This window comes from Oncorhynchus masou, chromosome 26 (genome assembly GCF_036934945.1).
Source record: "Oncorhynchus masou masou isolate Uvic2021 chromosome 26, UVic_Omas_1.1, whole genome shotgun sequence".
NCBI lineage: Eukaryota > Metazoa > Chordata > Actinopteri > Salmoniformes > Salmonidae > Oncorhynchus > Oncorhynchus masou.
Genome location: NC_088237.1, coordinates 1,691,492 through 1,710,921, shown reverse-complemented (window position 1 = coordinate 1,710,921; position 19,430 = coordinate 1,691,492). Strand labels below are relative to the sequence as shown.

Genomic DNA, 19,430 nt, shown 5'->3' with positions numbered 1-19,430 from the left:
AGTCTTTGGCCTCTGATGTAAACCAATAGCCAGAGTGAAGGATACATATGAATCCCTCTGAAAGGGGAGTCTTTGGCCTCTGATGTAAACCAATAGCCAGAGTGAAGGATACATATGAATCCCTCTGAAAGGGGAGTCTTTGGCCTCTGGGCTCGTATACACAAAGTGTCTCAGAGAAGTTCCGATCTACTGGTTGAATCAACGTTAGTTGACAACTCAACCAAATGTAAATCCAAATTAGAAGTTGAACTGACTTCTGTGCCCAGTGGGTGGTCTCTGAATCTGGAAGTCAATCCATAAATCACCAATGATATATAAAATATCATATAGACGTAAAGTTATATACATTACACAGATATAGATGAACAATACTACTCACCCATATTTAAAGTGACAGTGATGATGTTCAGTGACATGGTGGAATCTGTGACGCTGCTGAAAGAGGACGACTGGACAGAAAGAGGGGGAGGAGTAGAGGAATGACTGAAAGAGATAGAGGTGAGGACATGCACAAGGACCACTGAACACAAAGCAAACTGGCATCTGTGTGTGTCTTACCCTCTCCATCCGTGGCGCTTTGGGTTTCCGCCGCCGCCGCCGATGTCGTCTCATGAGCCTCGACGAAGTGCTCTGCTCCGTGGAGCCACTGAACCTGCGGGTGATACAACTCACTGTGGTGTCATGACACACAATGCACACTCATCTGCCAGTGGTTGATTGGCCACATGTGACTCCATCCATTTGAGCCAATCTTAGACGTGGCCATTGAGCTCAAAGGGAAAAGCAAAAGTCTTTTGTATGGCTTATCTAGAGCATATGATTTGTGGGCACTTGAATAAGAGTAGATAGCGATCACGTAGAGTGTATACATCAAATGGATTATGTAATGTTTTCATGTGATAGGACACCTTTTTAGTGTCTTGGGTAAATGTACACTACATGACCAAAGTATTCGGCCACATGCTCATCAAATATCTCATTCCAAAAATCATGGCCATTAATATGGAGTTGGTCCCCCCTTTACTGCTATAAACAGCCTCCACTCTTCTAAGAAGGCTTTCCACTAGAAGTTGGAACATTGTTGCAGGGACTTTCTTCCATTCAGACACAAGAGCTTTAGTGAGGTCAGGCACTGATGTTGGGCGATTAGGCCTGGCTCGCAGTCGGTGTTCGCATTTCATCCCAAAGTTGTTAGGTGGGGTTGAGGTCAGGGTTCTGTGCAGGCGAGTCAAGTTCTTCCACACCGATCTCGACAAACCATTTCTGTACGGACCTCGCTTTATGCACGGGCCATTGTGATGCTGTAACAGGAAAGGGCTTTCCACAAATTGTGACCACAAAGTTGAAAGCACAGAATCGTCTAGAATGTCAGTGTACGCTGTAGTGTTAATATTTCCCTTCACTGGAACTAAGGGGCCTAGCCCAAACCATTATTTCTCCTCTACCAAACTTTACAGTTGGCAATATGCATTGAGGCAGGTAGTGTTCTCCTGGTATCCGCCAAACCCAGATTCATCCGTCGGACTGCCAGATGGTGAAGCGTGACTCATCACTCCAGGAAACGTAAAGCTTGCTCCAAAGGCGGCAAGCTTTACACAGCTTTATCCCAATGGACCCATTTCATGAAGCTCCCAATGAAAACCATTTCATGAAGCTCCCGATAAACAGTTATTGTGCTGACGTTGCTTTCAGAGGCAGTTTGGAATTCGGTAGTGAGTGTTGCAACCGAGGACAGACTATTTATTTACACGCCAAGGGCTTCAGCACTCGCTATTGTGTGGCCTACCAATTCACGGCTGAACCATTGTTGCTCCTTGACGTTTTCATTTCACAATAACAGCACCTACATTTGACCGGGGCAGCTCTAGCAAGGCAGAAATTTGACGAGCTGACTTGTTGGAAAGGTGGCATCCTATGACGGTGCCACGTTGAAAGTCACTGAGCTCTTCAGTAAGGCCATTCTACTGACAATGTTTGTCAATGGAGAACACATGGCTGTGTGCTCGATTTTATACCGGTCAGCAATGGGTGTAGCTGAAATAGACAAATCCACTAATTTGAAGGGGTGTCCACATACTTGTATATACAGTGTATGTGAGTGTGTGTGTGTGTGTGTGTGTGTGTGTGTGTGTGTGTGTGTGTGTGTGTGTGTGTGTGTGTGTGTGTGTGTGTGTGTGAGTGTAATTGGTCCTAACCCGTCAAGGCCTATTAACCAACACTGGCAGCAATGAATGAGGTGATCTCTTCGTATTTAAGGGATGTTCCACTCAAATCACAACTTAACCCGATTTTTCTATTTATCATACTGGCTGTAGTTGTTTTGGGATATTTAGTCCCCTCACTGAGATAATTAAAAGCCATTTTTCTGTTGATCCGTGTGTGTGTGTGTGTGTGTGTGTGTGTGTGTGTGTGTGTGTGTGTGTGTGTGCGTTTGTGTGTGTGTGTGCGTTTGTGTGTGCGTTTGTGTGTGTGCGTTTGTGTGTGTGTGTGCGTTTGTGTGTGTGTGTTTGTGTGTGTGTGTGCGTTTGTGTGTGTGTGTGTGTGTGCGTGTGCGTGGCGCTCACCGACTAGATGCATCATCGTCTTCAGAGTTGAAAAAGCTTGTTGTCTCCAGCTCAGAACTCATCAGCGTGGATGAGCTCTCGTACCCCGCCAGCTCCGGTCGCCGCGTCTCCCGCTCTGGACGCGTGTGACCATTCAACCTGCCACCTGAGGAGGACGCCAGGCAAGCGGAAGAGAGGAAAAGTCAACCGAATAGTGTTCAGTAGAAACAAATCGGAAGAACAGAGACATGGGAAGGGAATACCTGAATGCAAATTTTCATTTTCAAAACACCATTTTTTTGTAAGCAAAATGTTTTGCTATGGTATGCTCTAATAAGAGTATGAATACTAATCATTATGAATACTACATAATTACCTTTTCATACTATGTGCCAACCCAACCCAACTGTGCTGGTTCCGATATTTTATTTTCCCATTGTGCTTTTCAGCACGGTTCAACTACGGTGTAACCAGGCAACCTCAGTATAGCTTGGCTTCGCTTGGCCCAGCTAGGTTCAGAATATACAGTGCATTCAGAAAGTACTTTTTCCACATTCTGTTACGTTACAGCCTTATTCTAAAATGGATTTTTTTTAAAACATGTTTTCTCATCAATCGACACACAATACCCCATAATGACAAAGCGAAAACAGGTTTTTAGAAATACCTCATTTACATAGTTATTCAGACCCTTTCCTATGAGACTCAAAATTGAGCTGCGGTGCATCTTGTTTCCATTGATTATCCTTGAGATGTTTCAACAAGTTGATTGGAGTCCCCCTGGAGAAAATTAAATTGTTCTGACATGATTTGGAAAGGTACACACCTGTCTATATAAGGTCCCACAGTTAACAATGCATGTCAGAGCAAAAACCAAGCCATGAGGTCGAAGGAATTGTCCGTAGAGTTCAGAGACAGGATTGTGTTGATGCACAGATCTGGGGAAGGGTACCAAAACATTTCTGGAGCATTGAAGGTCCCCAAGAACACAGCAGCCTCCATCATTCTTAAATGGAAGGGGTTTGGAACCACCAAGACTCTTCTTAGAGCTGGCCGCCCGGCCAAACTGAGCAATCAGGGGAGAAGGGCCTTGGTCAGGGAGGTGACCAAGAACCCGATGGTCACTCTGACAGAGCTCCAGGGTTCCTCTGTGGAGATGGGAGAACCTTCCAAAAGGACAACCATCTCTGCAGCACTCCACCAATCAGGCCTTTATGGTAGTGGCCAGATGGAAGCCACTCCTCAGTAAAATGCACATGAGAGCCCAAATTGAGTTTGCCAAAAGGCCCCTAAAGGACACACAGACCATGAGAAACAAGGTTCTCTGGTGTGATGAAACCAAGATTGAACTCTTTGGTCTGAATGCCAAGCATCACGTCTGGAAGAAACCTGGCACCATCCCTACGGTGAAGCATGGTGGTGGCAGCATCATGCTGTGGGGATGTTCTTCAGCGGCAGGGACTGGCAGACTTGTCAGAATCGAGGGAAAGATGAACGGAGCAAAGTACAGAGAGATTATTGATGAAAACTTGCTCTAGAACGCTCAAGACCTGGCGTGAAGGTTCACCATCCAACAGGACAACGACAGGTGTGCCAAGCTTGTAGCATCATACCCAAGAAGACTCAAGGCTGTAATCACTGCCAAAGGTGTTTCAACAAAGTACTGAGTAAAGGGTCTGAATACTTATGTAAATGTAATATTTCAGTGTTTTATTTGAATGCATTTGCAAACATTTCTAAAAACCTGTTTTTGCTTTGTCATTATGGGGTATTGTGTGTTAATTGATAAGGGAAAAAAACAATTTAATTCATTTTAGCTGTAACGTAACAGAAGGTGGAAAAGGTCAAGGGGTCAGAATACTTTCCCATTGTAGTGTACATATTTTTTATTCCTAACATCCTCTCTCTTCGACTCCTTCTCAGTGTCAGAGAGAATCATATAGGGCATTGGAGGATATAAGTAGGCGAGGAGAGAGGATGCAAGGGAATCAAGGTGATTTTGAGGTCCACCCATTGACTCTTTGGGTTTGGGTGCACTAAAAATAGTGGACTGGACCTTCGGCATCAAATGAACACACATGGGCACCCATGATTCAAACCCTGCCATTAGGAACAGATCTAGGATCAGGTTACTCCCCCTACGTCCTTTAAGGGAGAATGCAAAAAATGACTAGATCAGCATCCATGGGCAACTTCCTCCTATTCCTCCAATAATGGCTGCATTATATGTTATGACTCCTATGCAGTTAGTCAATTTATATATCATTAATTTCATAATACAACACAAAGTAAGGTATGAATCAATTGAATTCTTAATGACATCTCTATGGACTCACCTTGGTGGTTCAAAGGTAATACATGTATGCATTTTGGGGTACATCGAGACAGAATAGGCAGTATTGGCATGCACTCTTGTCACATGGTACCCTACATGTTAACGACACCAAATTTCACACAAAACAAGGCACTCACTGGGCAAGTTTCTTTTGCCATATAGTCATCCCAGCAGCCTATTTTCAAGATGGCCGCCATTAACTTCAATGGGGAGGAACTGTATTGATTTTGCATGACCATAACTGAATAAGTAATTGGTGTAATAAGACAGAAAATGGCTTCAAATATTTTTTACAATGAGGTTAACACAAAATCGGCCCAAGTATGTAACTTTCTAGCAAAATATTACCAGAATAGTAGTAAAAATATGCCAAAAAAGCAGTCTGAATAGCAGAATTTTGCAGCCATTTCAAATATTTGACATTAAAACACTTAGAAAATGTTTTAGAAGCATTCACTGATGTCTATTTATAAAAATGATATATGATTCTATAAATTGTGTTAACATCAAGAAATGTGATGTAAAACCTGCCCAGTACATTGCACCCTATATAAAATCCCAGCAAAGAGGTACAGGTAACCCATTTTTGCAAAATGCCTTCATAATGAGTGCACCAAACTTTACATGAAGCTGGGAAATGTCTAAACAACGATGCCTAGCTATTGGTTATTTAGGTGGAATACTCCCTAATGATAATACCTAAATATTATAGTTATGGAGATAATGCAACCAATTCAGCCAGGTTTGCAAAATACTGTATATAATCTTTGTAAAATTCCGATCATAATTTTCCCCCAAAATATGCCAAAAACGCTATTCATATAACTGTTTATGATCAGTATTTGGATCTCTTATTTCTATATTTTATTTTCAAACAATTAAAAATGTATCCTAAAGGGATCTTTCACTCCTTTGAAGTGATTTTAATGATATACAATATTGAATCCTGTCTTATACACTAGATTCCAACATAACATTCTGACAAACTGCCTTACGATGAGGGCATCAACTCACATAGCTGGTAAAGTATTAAAGCCTTCGGTTTACAACCTTTATAGATTGTGTCTAGTTACACTATGTATGGAAGAAATGGTATATTTAAGCAATAAGGCCCGAAGTGGTGTGGTATATAGCCAATATACCATAGCTCAGGGCTGTTCTTACGCACAACGCAATGCCTGGAAACAGCCCTTAGCTTTGGTATATTGGCAATATACCACAAACCCCCAAGGTGCATTATTGCTATTAGACATTGATTACATTGATTAACTTAAATAGAGCAGTAAAAATAAATGTCTTGTCATACACGTGGTATACAGTCTGATATACCACGGCTGTCAGACAATCAGCATTCAGGGCTCGAACCAACCGGTTGATAATGTAGTATAGGGCAGGGGTAGGGAAGCCTGGCCCTGGAGTGCCGCTGGCCGACCTGGAAGACCAGTTGTGTTGAATTTAGGCAATCACTGAACTGATCAATTACAAACATTATGGATATACTGACAAGATTCATGTCTCTCCGCTGTAACAATGGGAGTCGTTGTCCACAAAGTGGCATGGCGGTCTGTCTAGCTCCCGCTTATCCTTTCTTTGGATTGGTGGATACATCTCATCAGGGGCGCAACTTTCACTGGGGACGGGGAGGACATGTCCCCACAACATTCTGAATTTGCATTTTTTTTGTACCTGCAGTTTTATCATCGGAATATGATGCAAAACGAGGCAACGGTTTGCTTTAGGACCATGCGGGGATGCCTCCGAGCGGTCGAGTAGGCTGTTTGAAGTGTTTATCTGACTGGATTAAAACTAAAATGCCCCTACCCCCACCACACACTTCTTAAACAGAAGTTGCGCCCCTGCATCTCATTATTGTAATCCTTTTTAAAATATTCGATGAGGGTTGTTGACGTCAACCACCTGTATTCAATGGAGAGAGATGCTTTGCTACTCACCTCATGCCATGAATATGCCTAGCCATCTCGAGACCAATTGCATGATTTCAATAAAATGGGGTTGAGTCACTGGCTTTACTGGTGTTCTTCCATGCCGTCCCTAGGAGGGATGCGTCACTTGAGTGGGTTGAGTCACTGACGTGATCTTCCTGTCCGGGTTGGGGCCCCCCCCTTGGGTTGTGCCGTGGCGGAGATCTTTGTGGGCTATACTCAGCCTTGTCTCAGGATGGTAAGTTGGTGGTTGAAGATATCCCTCTAGTGGTGTGGGGGCTGTGCTTTGGCAAAGTGGGTGGGGTTATTTCCTGCCTGTTTGGCCCTGTCCGGGGGTATCATCGGACTGGGCCAGACTGTATCCCGACCCCTCCTGTCTCAACCTCTAGTATTTATGCTGCAGTAGTTTATGTGTCGGGGGACTGAGGTCAGTTTGTTATATCTGGAGTACCTCACCTGTCCTATCCGGTGTCCTGTGTGAATTTAAGAATGCTCTCTCTAATTCTCTCTTTCTTTCTCTCTCTCGGAGGACCTGCGCCCTAGGACCATGCCTCAGGACTACCTGACATGATGACTCCTTGCTGTCCCCAGTCCACCTGGCCATGCTGCTGCTCCAGTTTCAACTGTTCTGCCTGTGGCTATGGAACCCTGACCTGTTCACCGGACGTGCTACCTGTTCCAGACCTGTTGTTTTCAACTCTCTAGAGACAGCATGAGCGGTAGAGATACTGACATTTCCTCCTGAGGTGCTGACCTGTTGCACCCTCGACAACCACTGTGATTATTCATATTTGACCCTGCTGGTCATCTATAAACATTTGAACATCTTGGCCATTTTCTGTTATATCCACCCGGCACAGCAAGAAGAGGACTGGCCACCTGTCACGGGTGAGCGCTACTGGAGGTAGGAGCAAACAGCAGACGGATGCTACTGCGTCAAAACCTCCAGCAAAAATGGCAAAAGTGCAAACCGCGAAAACAGTCACAAAAGCTGTAGTTTACCAAATAAACATACTTCGTGAAATAAACACGGAACATGGAAACCCAGCCTGGCGCAACACATAAAGCACGTAACACAAAACAATTCCACACAAAGACATGGGGGGGGACAGAGGAATATACAGCAATGTAATTAAGGAATGTAAACCAGGTGTGTAGGGAACAAGACAAAACAAATGGAACAATGAAAAATGGAGCGGCGAAGGCTAGAAGGCTGGTGACGTCGAACGCCGAACGTGGAAGTCGTGACACCACCCCTCAAACAACGCTGGTCATCTTTGAACATTTGAACATCTTGGCCATGTTCTGTTATAATCTCTACCCGGCACAGCCAGAAAAGGACTGGCCACCTCACATAGCCTGGTTCCTCTCTTGGTTTCTTCCTAGGTTCTGGCCTTTCTAGGGAGTTTTTCCTAGCCACCGTGCTTCTACACCTGCATTGCTTGCTGTTTGGGGATTTAGGCTGGGTTTCTGTACAGCACTTTGTGACTTCTGCTGATGTAAGGGCTTTATAAATACATTTGATTGATTTGTAGGTCATTCTCCCTGACCTCCATAAGAGGTAGATTTATTACATTATTTAAATAAAGAGTGGGAGCATGCTTTTGGTGTCTTATGGTACCCTGTAGGTTTTTTACGGTCTGAGAGTAAAAAAAAAAACAAGAAACAGGAAGAACCAGGGAGAAAATACGACTCTTTCAGATCTTGAAAGGAACGAAGCCCTTGCAGGTTGAAAATATCCTTAAAAATAGACCAATGAGTGAATGTAAAGGACATAGAGCCAGATAAAATAAAATTGTTATTCCAAATAGGAGATAACTGTTGAATTTATTATGGATTTATTATGGATAAATGAATAAACAATATCCCCATTTTAAATAGAATTGTATCTAGGTAAGCTTATTCTCTGTTGTATAAGTAATAGACTATATGAGTTCATAAGAAGAAATTGTGTGACAGGACAAGGAGTAATAAAATGTTAATGAACACCATTCCAACTAGGCAGGAACTAATGGGTTGTGGACTGTGTAAACACATAAGGTCGTTAGCCTATGGTTGACCCAACTGAAACTTATCTCTGGGGTTTTTAGATAAGGCAGTGAGTGCATTCCTAGGGTTTCTGTTAATTAAAACTGTCAGTTCAGTGGTGATCGATAAGGTTGAGGGGTCAAACGTTATCTGGGAGTGTGTTAGTAAGTTAGAATGAACTTTCACCTTACTTTGTCCCGGTCGAGAGGAGGGGGTTCGGTTATGGCAGTGAAATGACGTCATGATCTGTATATAAACTGATGCATGTGTTTGAGTGGTAGCGCGCTCCGAGAATAAATTCTTATTATTTAAAGACTGGTCTGCGTCTATTTTATGCAAACAAGAAATCTTACAAATTCTCATAAAATAGATTAAGGGCTTTCAATTGATGAAAGCACATTATCATAATTAAATTATATTAACAATAACTCGTGAAAATTACAGGTTTTGCCCAGATAATTATTGACTTGGAAACAAACCGTCAATAAATATTTTCCCCCAATAGATCCCATAAAAAGATTAGGCAGTTTTTGCTTGATCCCAGAAGGAAGGTCCTGAATTCTAATTGAGTGGGACTTGCCCTCCTCTATTATTTCCCAGTACGACCAATATCCCGAAAACAAATACAGTTGAAGTCGGAAGTTTACATACACTTAGGTTGGAGTCATTAAAACTTGTATATCAACCACTCCACAAATTTCTTGTTAACAAACTATAGTTTTAGCAAGTTGGTTAGGACATCTACTTTGTGCATGACAAGTAATTTTTTGAACAATTGTTTACAGACAGATAATTTCACTTATAATTCACAGTATCACAATTCAAGTGGGTCAGAAGTTTACATACACTAAGTTGACTGTGCCTTTAAACAGCTTGGAAAATTCCAGAAAATGATGTCATGGATTTAGAAGCTTCTGATTGACATAATTTGAGTCAATTGAAGGTGCACCTGTGGATGTATTTGAAGGCCTACCTTCAAACTCAGTGCCTCTTTGCTTGACATCATGGGAAAATCAAAAGCAATCAGCCAAGACCTCAGAAAAAACATTGTAGTCTGGTCCACCTTTGGGAGTTATTTCCAAATGCCTGAAGATACCACGTTCATCTGTACAAACAATAGTGCGCAGGTATAAACACCGTGGGACCACGCTGCTGCCATACCGCTCAGGAAGGAGACGCGTTCTGTCTCCTAGAGATTAATGTACTTTGGTGCAAAAAGTGAAAATCAATCCCAGAACAACAGCAAAGAACCATGCAAAGATGCTGGAGGAAACAGGTACGAAAGTATCTATATCCACAGTAAAACAAGTCCTATATCGACATAACCTGAAAGGCCACTCAGCAAGGAAGAAGCCACTGCTCCAAAACCACCATAAAAAAGCCAGACTACGGTTTGCAACTGCACATGGGGACAAAGATCGTACTTTTTGGAGAAATGCCTCCTGGTCTGATGAAACAAAAATAGAATGGCCATAATGACCGTTGTTATGTTTGGAGGAAAAAGGGGGATGCCTGCAAGCCGAAGAACACCATCCCAACTGTGAAGCACGGGGTGCAGCATCATGTTGTGGGGGTGCATTGCTGCAGGAGGGACTGGTGCACTTCACAAAATAGATGGCATCATGAGGGAGGAAAATGATGTGGATACATTGAAGAAAGATCTCAAGATATCAGTCTGGAAGTTAAAGCTTGGTCGCAAATGAGTCTTCCAAATGGACAATGACGCCAAGCATACTTCCAAAGTTGTGGACAAGCCCTGACCTCAATTCGACAAAAAATTTGTGGGGAGATCTGAAGAAGCCTGTGCGAGCAAGGAGGCCTACAACCCTGACTCAGTTACATCAGCTCTGTCAGGAGGAATAGGCCAAAATTCACCCAACTTATTGTGGGAAGCTTTTGGAAGGCTACCCATAACGTTTGACCCAAGTTAAACCATTTAAAGACAATGCTACCAAATACTAATTGAGTGTATGTAAACTTCTGGCCCACTGGGAATGTGATGAAAGAAATAAAAGCTGAAATAAATCACTCTACTATTATTCTGACATTTCACATTCTCTAAATAAAGTGGTGATCCTAACTGACCTAAGACAGGGAATTTTTACTAGGATTAAATGTCAGGAATTGTGAAAAACTGATTATAAATGTAAAGGTGTATGTAAACTTCTGACTTCAGCTGTATGTAGTTCTGCTACTTGTACCATTGTTGTTTCACTGATGAGTCAGCCTAGTTAAATCATTAGATGTGATACCAATGTGCATGGTTTTTAAGATGAGATTCACCCAATAGAATGTTCTTTTGTTGTTTGATTCAGTCATTTTCAATGAGCATGTGAACTTCCCAACTTGTCTCAACATTCTTTTTTCAGCCAGCGAACGTTCTATTGCATCGACTCCCATACAACAAGATATATCAAAGGTGTTAAAAACATAGAAAGCGGTTATCACATATCAATTTGATCAGGGGCTTGTGGGGAACAATTTAATACCATCAAACCTTTGCCACACCAAATTGGACACATGTTTCTGCTGGACTATAAGTGAGATGTCCATCTGCCTTCATGTCACAGCCTAAGACTTACCACGGTCATGAGTGTCTTTCTCTTTCCTTCGCGGCCTCTCCCTGCCCCGGTCTCTCTCCCGCTCCCTCTCTCTCTCGAGCAACACGACTGACTCCGTCTCTGTCTCGTTGTCCTGAATGCCGGCAGCGTTCGCACTGATGGGCAGGTTAAATAAAAAGTCAAAGGAGGAGTAAAAGAGATGAAAGAGAAAGAAAATAAATGAATTCAAAGAGAAGGGATTATATTATATATCACAACGGTCTGACAGACACACAAAGGCAAGTCTTTGTTTGCAGACCCATGCCGTTTAAGTGTCAAGTACTGCTATCAGAATGTCAGTATGTTTTAGTGTCAGCCTCACCAGAGAGGAGCTAGCTACAAAGAGAACGTGAGTGCCTGTCTGTCTGTAACTGCTGCATGCATGTGCACACCATGTATGTGTGGTTATGTACATGAATTGATACGTGTGTGTTTGTACATGCATACATAGACACACACGCGCATATGTGTGTATTATGCATGAGGATGAGCATATGGGTGTGTACATTTGAGCGCTGCAGTGGGCAAAATGGCATTAACCAGTTCTGACCAGCAGAGGGAAAGGGTGTTCTCTGTGTGTGTGTGTGTGTGTGTGTGTGTGTGTGTGTGTGTGTGTGTGTGTGTGTGTGTGTGTGTGTGTGTGTGTGTGTGTGTGTGTGTGTGTGTGTGTGTGTGTGTGTGTGTGTGTGTGTGTGTCTGATTAAGACCTTCCTGGCTGATTTAATATTGACCCCGAGTTCCCAGGGGGTAGACAGAGAGAGACAGACAGACAGATAATAGATATGATTTCAATAAAATACAAAAATCACACACAGAGACACAGAAACACACACACACACACACACGGTATTTAGCTCTACACCTTACCATAGCTAAGTCGAGGCCACTTCCACACCACACGAGAGGGAGGGGGGTGTTAGGTTAGATGGTCAACTAGAGTCACACACACACGCATACACAGACACACACTTTGCAGATACTGACTGAAAAGAGGGGGGTCTTGAGTCTCCGATGCCACCGGTCCTCTCCAAAGGCGGTGGCAGCTCTGCCTGGCTTTCTGCACACACAGAACCCCCATCGGAACCCCCATGAGAACCATCTGCTGACACCAACTGGGGGAGAGAGAGAGAGAGAATGACAGAGAAAGCATTATTATTGCTTGTGTTTACTTTGGCACTGTAAGTGCTTTAACTTTCCATGTTCAAAAAGTATATTGAATTGAGAGAGAGAATGTGAATGAGTGAGTGAGATAATGATGGCGAGAGAGAGAGGTGAAGGGGGCTTAGACGAACCTCAAGTAAAACCCTATTCCCTCTTATATTGCACTACTTAATACCAGAGTCCTATGTTTGTCATTATACTACTAACTTTATTCTCTGTCTAGGGCTTTATTGAAAAGTAGTGCTCTATAAGAGGAACCGGGGAATCCTTCGAGACACAGACACAGTGAGACACATACAGATAGTGAGTAACAAAGTCAGTCATGATTTTCAGTATAAGTGTGTATGCGTGACAGTCTGTCGGAATTGTAAATGTGCTTATTGACTAGGTGGACACAAGACAGACACACATACAGTCCTCCATTGACAAACACACACACACACACACGCCCTTGTTTATTTGGAATGCCCCCCCCCCCTTTTCTCAGATTCAATCAGTAAGGCCCAGGATATTTCAGGAGCGTTGTGGAGCATCCTGTGATTCCAGTTAGCTAATCTAATCAGCTGGGGAAGTAGGGAGAAGTGTTCTGGTCTGCCTCCTAAGCATCCACCAACATAGTGCAGGACGAAAGCACCGGAGAGCAGCTTTATACTATGTGCGGGGCTAATTATTATTTTATTTTTTATATATACACTACCAGTCAAACGTTTGGACACATCTACTCATTCATTTTTACTATTTTCTACATTGCAGAATAATAGTGAAGACATCAAAACTATGAAATAACACATATGGAATCATGTATTGTAGTAACCAAAAAAGTGTTAAAACAAAAATATATTTTAGATTTTGGATTCTTCAAAGTAGCCACCCTTTGCCTTGATGACAGATTTGCACACTCTTGACATTCTCTCAACCAGCTTCATGAGGTAGTCACCTGGAATGTATTTCAATTAACAGGTTTTAAAAAATGTACTTGGCCGCAAGTGGATCCAAGCACATATCAAAATCCACAAAGAAATGGTTCATCAATATTTTTCAATGGCCATCTCAGTCTTAGGACTTCAACACCATTGAAAACCTCAGGTTGGAATTGAAGGTGGGCAGACCATTATCGCAGTTGAAGTATATCAAGGATCTGGAAATATTATGTAAGGAGGAATAGTCTAAGATCCCTCCCACGGTGTTCTCCAATCTCATAAAACTTTTTAGAGTTGTTGGCGCATGCAGTGATGTGGGCTGGTGTGGATATAATGCCAGGGCCAATTTCTTGTCCCACTCTCCTGACTTTGACATTAGGGTATTTTGTGTAGATCGCTGACAAAAAAATTACAATTTCATCCATTTTAATCCCACTTTGTAAAGCAAGAAAATGTGGAAAAAGTCAAGTGGTGTGAATATTTTCTGAAGGTACTGTAGTTTCTGTTCAGATACACACCTCACATTTCTCAGGAAGTAGAGCGAGGGGAGTGGCATCTGCAACACGGGAAGCTAATGAGGTCCATCCAACCACACACTCAAAATACTGTGTTCAGTCCTGAACAGGGAGTCTGGCCAGCTCAGTGATGGTCATGACCAGAGCTCGGTCAAAAATTTAGCCCGATTCAGCCTCACCTCAGTGTCCAGCCCCTCTTAGACGCTGATCCTGCATTTTTCAGGCAGGGGAAAGGCAGAGTGCAGAAAAGAGGGAAGGAGTCAGTAGACCAGGCCAAATACACTACATGGCCAAAAGTATGTGGACACCTGCTCGTCGACCATCTCAATTTCCCCCCCCCCCCACACACACACACACACACACACTGCTATAACAGCCTCCACTCCTCTGGGAAGGCTTTCCACTAGATGTTGGAACATTGCTGCGGGGACTTGCTTCCATTCAGCCTCAAGAGATTTAGTGAGGTTGGGCACTGATGTTGGGCGATTAGGCCTGGCTCTCAATAGGTGTTCCAACTCATCCCAAAGGTGTTCAACGGGGTTGAGGGCTCTGTGCAGGCCAGCCAAGTTCTTCCACATTGAACTCAACAAACCATTTTTGAATGGACCTTGCTTTGTGCAAGGAGGCATTGTCATGCTGAAACAGGAAAGGGCCTTCCCCACTGTTGCCACAAAGTTGAAAGCACAGAATTGTCTAGAATATCATTGTATGAAACTTTACAGTTGGCATTATGCATTGGGGCAGGTTGCGTTCTCCTGGCATCCACCAAATCCAGATTTTTTTTAACAAGCTATGTGCTTCAGCACTTGGCGGTCCCATCCTGTGCGCTTCTGTGGTCTACCACTTTGTGGCTGAGCTGTTGTTGCTCCTAGACGTCTCCACTTCACAATTACAGCACTTACATTGACTGGGGCAGCTCTAGTAGGGCAGAAATTTTACGAACTGATTTGTTGGAAAGGTGGCATCCTATGACTATGCCACGTTGAAAGTCAAAGAGCTCTTCAGTAAGGCCATTCTACTGCCAATGTTTGTCTATGGAGATTGCATGGCTGTGTACTCAATTTTATACACCTGTCAGCAATGGGTTTGGCTGAAATAGCCGAATCCGCTAATTTGAAGGCAATAATACTTTTGTATATACATTCGGAAAGTATTCAGACCCATTCACTTTTTTCACATTTTGTTACGTTACAGTCTTATTCTAAAATTGATAAAAAAGTTTTTACCTCATCAATCTCCCCCATAATGACAAAATCTATTTTTTATAGATTTTTGATGATTTGTAAAAACGAAAAAACCTGAAATATAACAAGTATTCAGACCATCTAATCAGTACTTTGTTTAAGCACTTTCGACAGTGATTACAGCCTTGAGTCTTCTTCTTGAGTATGATGCTACAAGCGTGGCACACCTGTATTTGGGGATTTTCTCCCATTCTTCTCTGCAGATCCTCTCAAGCTCTGTCAGGTTGGACAGGGAACGTTGCTGCACAGCTATTTTCAGGTTCTCTCCAGAAATGTTCGATCAGGTTCAAGTCCGGGCTATGGCAGGGCCAGTCAAGGACATTCAAAGACTTGTGTGCTTAGGGTTGTTGTCCTGTTGCAAGGTGAACCTTTGCCCCAGTCTGAGGTCCTGAGCACTCTGGAGCAGGTTTTCATCAAGGATCTCTCTCTGTATTATACTCCGTTCATCTTTCCCTCGATCCTGACTAGTCTCCCAATCCCTGCAACTGAAAAACATCTACACAGCATGATGCTGCCACCACCATGCTTCACCGTAGTGATGGTGCCAGGTTTCCTCCAGACATGACGCTTGGCATTCAGGTCAAAGAGTTCAATCTTGGTTTCATCAGACCAGAGAATCTTGTTTCTCAAAGACTTTAGTCTTTAGGTGCCTTTTGGCAACCTCCAAGCGGGCTGTCATGTGCCTTTTACTGAGGAGTGTCTTCCGTCTGGCCATGCTACCATAAAGGCCTGATTGGTGGAGTGTTGGTGAACTTTCCCTCTGGAAAGTTCTCCCATCTCCACAGAGGAACTCTGGAGCTCTGTCAGAGTTGCCATCGGGCCCGTCTCCACCGATTGCTCAGGTTTGGCCGGGCGGCCAGCTCTAGGAAGAGTCTTGGTGGTTCCACTCTTCTTCCATTTTAGAATGATGGAGGCCACTGTGTTGTTGGGGACCTTCAATGCTGCAGAATTGTTTTGTGCTTTGACACAAGCCTGTCTTGGAGCTCTATGGAAAATTCCTTCGACCTCATGGCTTGGTTTATGCTCTGACATGCATTGTTAACTGTGTTACCTTATATAGACAGGTGTGTGCCTTTCCAAATCACGTCCAATCAATTGAATTTACCACAGGTGGTAAATCAAGTTGTGGAAACATCAAGGATGATCAATGGAAACAGGATGCATCTGAGCTCGAGTCTCATAGCAAAGGGTCTGAATACTTATGTAAATAAGGTACTTCTGTTTTTAATACATTTGCAAAAAACTTTTCGCTTTGTCATAATGGGGTATTGTGTGTAGATTTGAGAGACAAATATGTAATCCATTTTAGAATAAGGCTGTATTGTAAAAAAAAATGGCGGTCAATCGGTCTGAATACTTCCCCAATGCACTGCATGTGTATGTGCTTATGAATGTGAGAGGAGTAGATACATTCTAGCAGTTCATAAAGACTTTAGCTTGTCTCGTTCTTTCTACGTAAGTGTTCCCTTGAAATCATGTTCCTTGAGTTTCATCCCAGCCTGCCTAGGCTACAGTGCATTCAGAAAGTATTCAGACCACTTGACTTTTTCCACATGTTGGTACTTTACAGCCTTATTCTAAAAGTGATTAAATTGTTTTTTCTCTCCCATCAATCTACACACTACCCCATAATGACAAAGCAAAAACAGCTTTTTAGAATTTGCTGAAATCTTCAAAGTAGCCACCCTTTGTCTTGATGACTGCTTTGCACAGTCTTTGCATTCTCTCAACCAGCTTCATGAGGTAGTCATCTGGAATGCATTTCAATTAACAGGTGTGCCTTGTTAAAAGTTAATTTGTTGAATTTCTTTCCTTAATGCGTTTGAGCCAAACAGTTGTTGTGACAAGGTAGGGGTGGTATACAGGAGATGGCCTATTTGGTAAAAGACCAAGTCCATATTATGGCAAGAACAGCTCAAATAAGTAAAGAGAAATGACAGTACATTAATAAGACATTAAGGTCAGTCAATACGGAAAATGTCAAGAACTTTGAAAGTTTCTTCAAGTGCAGTCGCAAAAACCATTAAGCACTATGATGAAACTGGCTCTCATGAGGACCGCCACAGGAAAGGAAGACTCAAATGTACTTCTGCTGCAGAGCATAAGTTAGTTTCCAGCCTGTAAAGAAGGTATCTGTTTTTTAATTTTTAATACATTTGCAAACATTTCAAAAAACCTGTTTTTGATTTGTCATTATGGGGTATTGTGTATAGATTGATTGCTGAGGAGGGAAAAATGTATTTAATCCATGTTAGAAGAAGGCTGTAACGTAACAAAATGTGGAAAAAGTCTAGAGCACAACCGAGAGTACACAAATGAATGACAAAAACCAACCAACTACACACACAGCTCTCAAATGCACACAAAAAAGCATCATCACACACAGTTGCAAACACACAGCAGGACAGACACACAGACACACAGCTCCCAAATGAGCGATCCATCTGAAGCCAAAACAGATCCCACCAAAACCCAATTAAACAAGTGTGTTAGCTGTTGCCAAGCTAGTAAACAGTCACACACACACACACACACACACACACACACACACACACACACACACACACACACACACACAGCTCATCTCATTCCATAATTCCACACATGCATCCTATCAAGTAGTGTTTTACAGCTGAATTTCTTATAATAATTGTGAGTTATACCGTCATGTAACCTTTACATAGAGTAACACCACGGTGTGATGCATTTCAAAAGTGTTAGGAGTGTTAACATACACAGGCCTCTCTCTTCCAGACCTCCTGATGAGGGACGCCTGCATACAGAGGGTTCATGCAGACATACGGAGAGAGAGAGGGAGCAAGAGAGACCGAGAGACCGATGGAGAGAGAACGAAGAACCGGGCTGTGGTTGAAATGAGTGAGAGAGAAACACAGAACTGCGGTGGAATTGAGAGAGGGCATGGGTGATGACGGTGATAAACACGAAGAACAGTTGCTCACCCATGACACGACCCGGCCGTTGAAACAGGGAAGTTTGGCATTGTCGTCTGAGATCTCCTCCTTCACCACTCTGAGGGGAGAAAGGAGGGAGTCAAAAATCCACCGGGTTACACACATCACAACATTAAAGGCAACCTATACATATATAAACTATACAGTGGGTTCTGAAATGATTGACACATTTGATAAAGATGAGCAACAAGTAAAGTATACCTAATAAACTGGACACTGAGTGTGTGTGTGTGTGTATATATATACACATATATATATATATATATACATATACAGTGCCTTGCAAAAGTAGAACTTTGCGACCTTGCCACATTTCAGGCTTCAAACATAAAGATATAAAACTGTATTTTTTGTGAAGAATCAACAACAAGTGGGACACAATCATGAAGTGGAACGACATTTATTGGATATTTCAAACTTTTTTAACATATCAAAAACTGAAAAATTGGGCGTGCAAAATTATTCAGCCCCCTTAAGTTAATACTTTGTAGCGCCACCTTTTGCTGCGATTACAGCTGTAAGTCGCTTGGGGTATGTCTCTATCAGTTTTGCACATCGAGAGACTGACATTTTTTCCCCATTCCTCCTTGCAAAACAGCTCGAGCTCAGTGAGGTTGGATGGAGAGCATTTGTGATCAGCAGTTTTCAGTTCTTTCCACAGATTCTCGATTGGATTTTGACTTGGCCATTCGAACACCTGGATATGTTTATTTTTGAACCATTCCAATGTAGATTTTGCTTTATGTTTTGGATCATTGTCTTGCTGGAAGACAAATCTCTGTCCCAGTCTCAGGTCTTTTGCAGACTCCATCAGGTTTTCTTCCAGAATGGTCCTGTATTTGGCTCCATCCATCTTCCCATCAATTTTAACCATCTTCCCTGTCCCTGCTGAAGAAAAGCAGGCCCAAACCATGATGCTGCCACCACCATGTTTGACAGTGGGGATGGTGTGGTCAAGGTGATGAGCTGTGTTGCTTTTACGCCGAACATAACGTTTTGCATTGTTGCCAAAAAGTTCAATTTTGGTTTCAACTGACCAAAGCACCTTCTTCCACATGTTTGGTGTGTCTCCCAGGTGGCTTGTGGCAAACTTTAAATAACACTTTTTATGGATATCTTTAAGAAATGGCTTTCTTCTTGCCACTCTTCCATAAAGGCCAGATTTGTGC

At 42.7% G+C, this 19,430-nt stretch overlaps 1 protein-coding gene across 2 annotated transcripts in view; it reads right to left on the bottom strand.

Moving 5' to 3' along the window:
• Positions 1-19,430, bottom strand: part of LOC135514627 (segment polarity protein dishevelled homolog DVL-3-like) — a 56,222-nt gene that overhangs the window by 13,145 nt on the left and 23,647 nt on the right. For both annotated transcript variants that reach the window (XM_064938067.1, XM_064938068.1), the window contains exons 2-7: positions 18,250-18,319; positions 12,434-12,561; positions 11,432-11,565; positions 2,565-2,709; positions 559-652; positions 380-449 (exon numbers count right to left, since the gene is read on the bottom strand). In XM_064938067.1, coding sequence (XP_064794139.1) covers positions 380-449; positions 559-652; positions 2,565-2,709; positions 11,432-11,565; positions 12,434-12,561; positions 18,250-18,319 — 641 coding nt within the window. The remainder of the gene's footprint in view (positions 1-379; positions 450-558; positions 653-2,564; positions 2,710-11,431; positions 11,566-12,433; positions 12,562-18,249; positions 18,320-19,430) is intronic.